The sequence below is a fragment of the Austrofundulus limnaeus genome, unplaced genomic scaffold (assembly GCF_001266775.1).
Source record: "Austrofundulus limnaeus strain Quisiro unplaced genomic scaffold, Austrofundulus_limnaeus-1.0 Scaffold978, whole genome shotgun sequence".
Taxonomy (NCBI): Eukaryota; Metazoa; Chordata; class Actinopteri; order Cyprinodontiformes; family Rivulidae; genus Austrofundulus; species Austrofundulus limnaeus.
In genome coordinates, this window is record NW_013953380.1 from 79,859 (window position 1) to 81,436 (window position 1,578).

General features: G+C 35.5%; 1 protein-coding gene across 2 annotated transcripts in view; it reads right to left on the minus strand.

Annotated features, from left to right (window-relative positions):
* Window positions 1–6: 6 nt before the first annotated feature.
* The window catches only part of p2rx3b (purinergic receptor P2X, ligand-gated ion channel, 3b), a 38,255-nt gene continuing 36,683 nt past the window's right edge, over window positions 7–1,578 (minus strand). For both annotated transcript variants that reach the window (XM_014029958.1, XM_014029957.1), the window contains one exon: window positions 7–776. In XM_014029958.1, the coding sequence (XP_013885412.1) occupies window positions 657–776 (120 nt within the window). In that variant the 3' untranslated portion in view covers window positions 7–656. The remainder of the gene's footprint in view (window positions 777–1,578) is intronic.

Below are 1,578 nucleotides of genomic sequence, written 5' to 3' on the forward strand. Positions count from 1 at the left end.
AAATAAATAAATAAATAAATCAAGGTACAAAGTGACTGAAGCTGTGAAACTGTATTTTTAGGCAGTGATGAATTGTCCTGGAGCCAAAATAATCTAACGTGCCATTAAACTAATTAAACTACCAAACTTACCTTCTGTAAGGTTTGTTAAAAAGTGTTGTGGTGTTTCAGGCCTACAAAGCTAAAAATTTGTCCCAGAAAAGGTAGCAGAACAAGATCTGCCAAAGAATAAGCTAAAGAAGCTCAAGTCATTTTGTACCATGACTGACATTTATTTAAATGAGTGCACACAAAGAAAACACAACCAACCTCAKTTATTTTGATAGACTGGATTGATCACTTCTGATTATTGTTTCAAAGCAGAAAGGACAAACGAGCTAATGAACAGCTAATCAAATAAAGCAGTACAGTGTTAGCTGTTTGGTCTATTGCTCTTTCTTTTATTTAYATTAAAATTAGGTCTAATTTAGCATTCTAAAAGTGAACTAGCTAATGACAAAATATGCTGCTGTCATTTGTCAAAAACAGTACCATGCAAATGCTTTCATGCTTTTAGACTGCATATATATATATGTTTGTTGTTGTTTTTTCTCTTGTTATTTAAAATGAGCTCAGCCCTGAATGAGCCTCAGACTGGTTCCCAGACACATTATCAGTTCAGCTGTAACGTTCAAGAGAAAATGATCCCGAGTCGCTGGACTTGAAGGTTGTTTGTCTGAGTGACAGCTGGGAGCGGTACAAGCCGTTACTTTGAGAGTCCAGTGGGTTGTCTGACACCTACAGTAAAAAAAAACAAAGTTTATTTTCAGTTATAAGATCTTTCATTTAATTTTCAAATATTATTGGAAATCTTTATTTTGATCATTTTTATTTCCTCCTTCTTAATCATCTGCTCCAGATTTACTACCTTTAGTAATCTGTCAGCTGATTTGGAGTCACTCCAAATCAAGATGGCTGCYACAGTTMATGARAACAGAAATTTCCACATTTTGTGCTAATGTTTGGCGCAGCTGTAGCTGCAGTTCATTCACAACACATATTTTGAGTTTGACATGTGGTGATGAGCTCAAACATGTTTGTCTGACCAAATGACTCCATCTTTCTCAACATAAATGATCCTAATTGAAAGCTCGGGCATGAAAGGTGGTGGGCAATATGCATTCCTTCAAGGAATGCTAGGCCTTCAATATATTATTTGTTTAAAAGAGAATAAAAAATAATTATATTGATATAGTTGTTTGATATTTGAAGAAAAGGTGTTTGTTTCTGCAAAGAGTGAACACTGTGAGGCAGTGGACCATCCATAAAGTTCAATTAGTAGTATTACAGAATAATTCTTCAACAATGGACAGTCAGCAACACACTCAGCTTCTTTTAAAGGGGCAATATCATGTAAAATCAACTTTTTGGAGTTTTATATCATGTTATAATGTTATACTCTCATAAAAAAACATGCCCAAAGCCTTGCTCTGACTCATTCATGCATGTTTGAGAAATCCTGCAGCGTTTTTAGGCAGCCATGCTGAGGAGCAAAACAAGAGGTGGGGACCAGAAACGACTTTTGGTACCAGAAATGCCC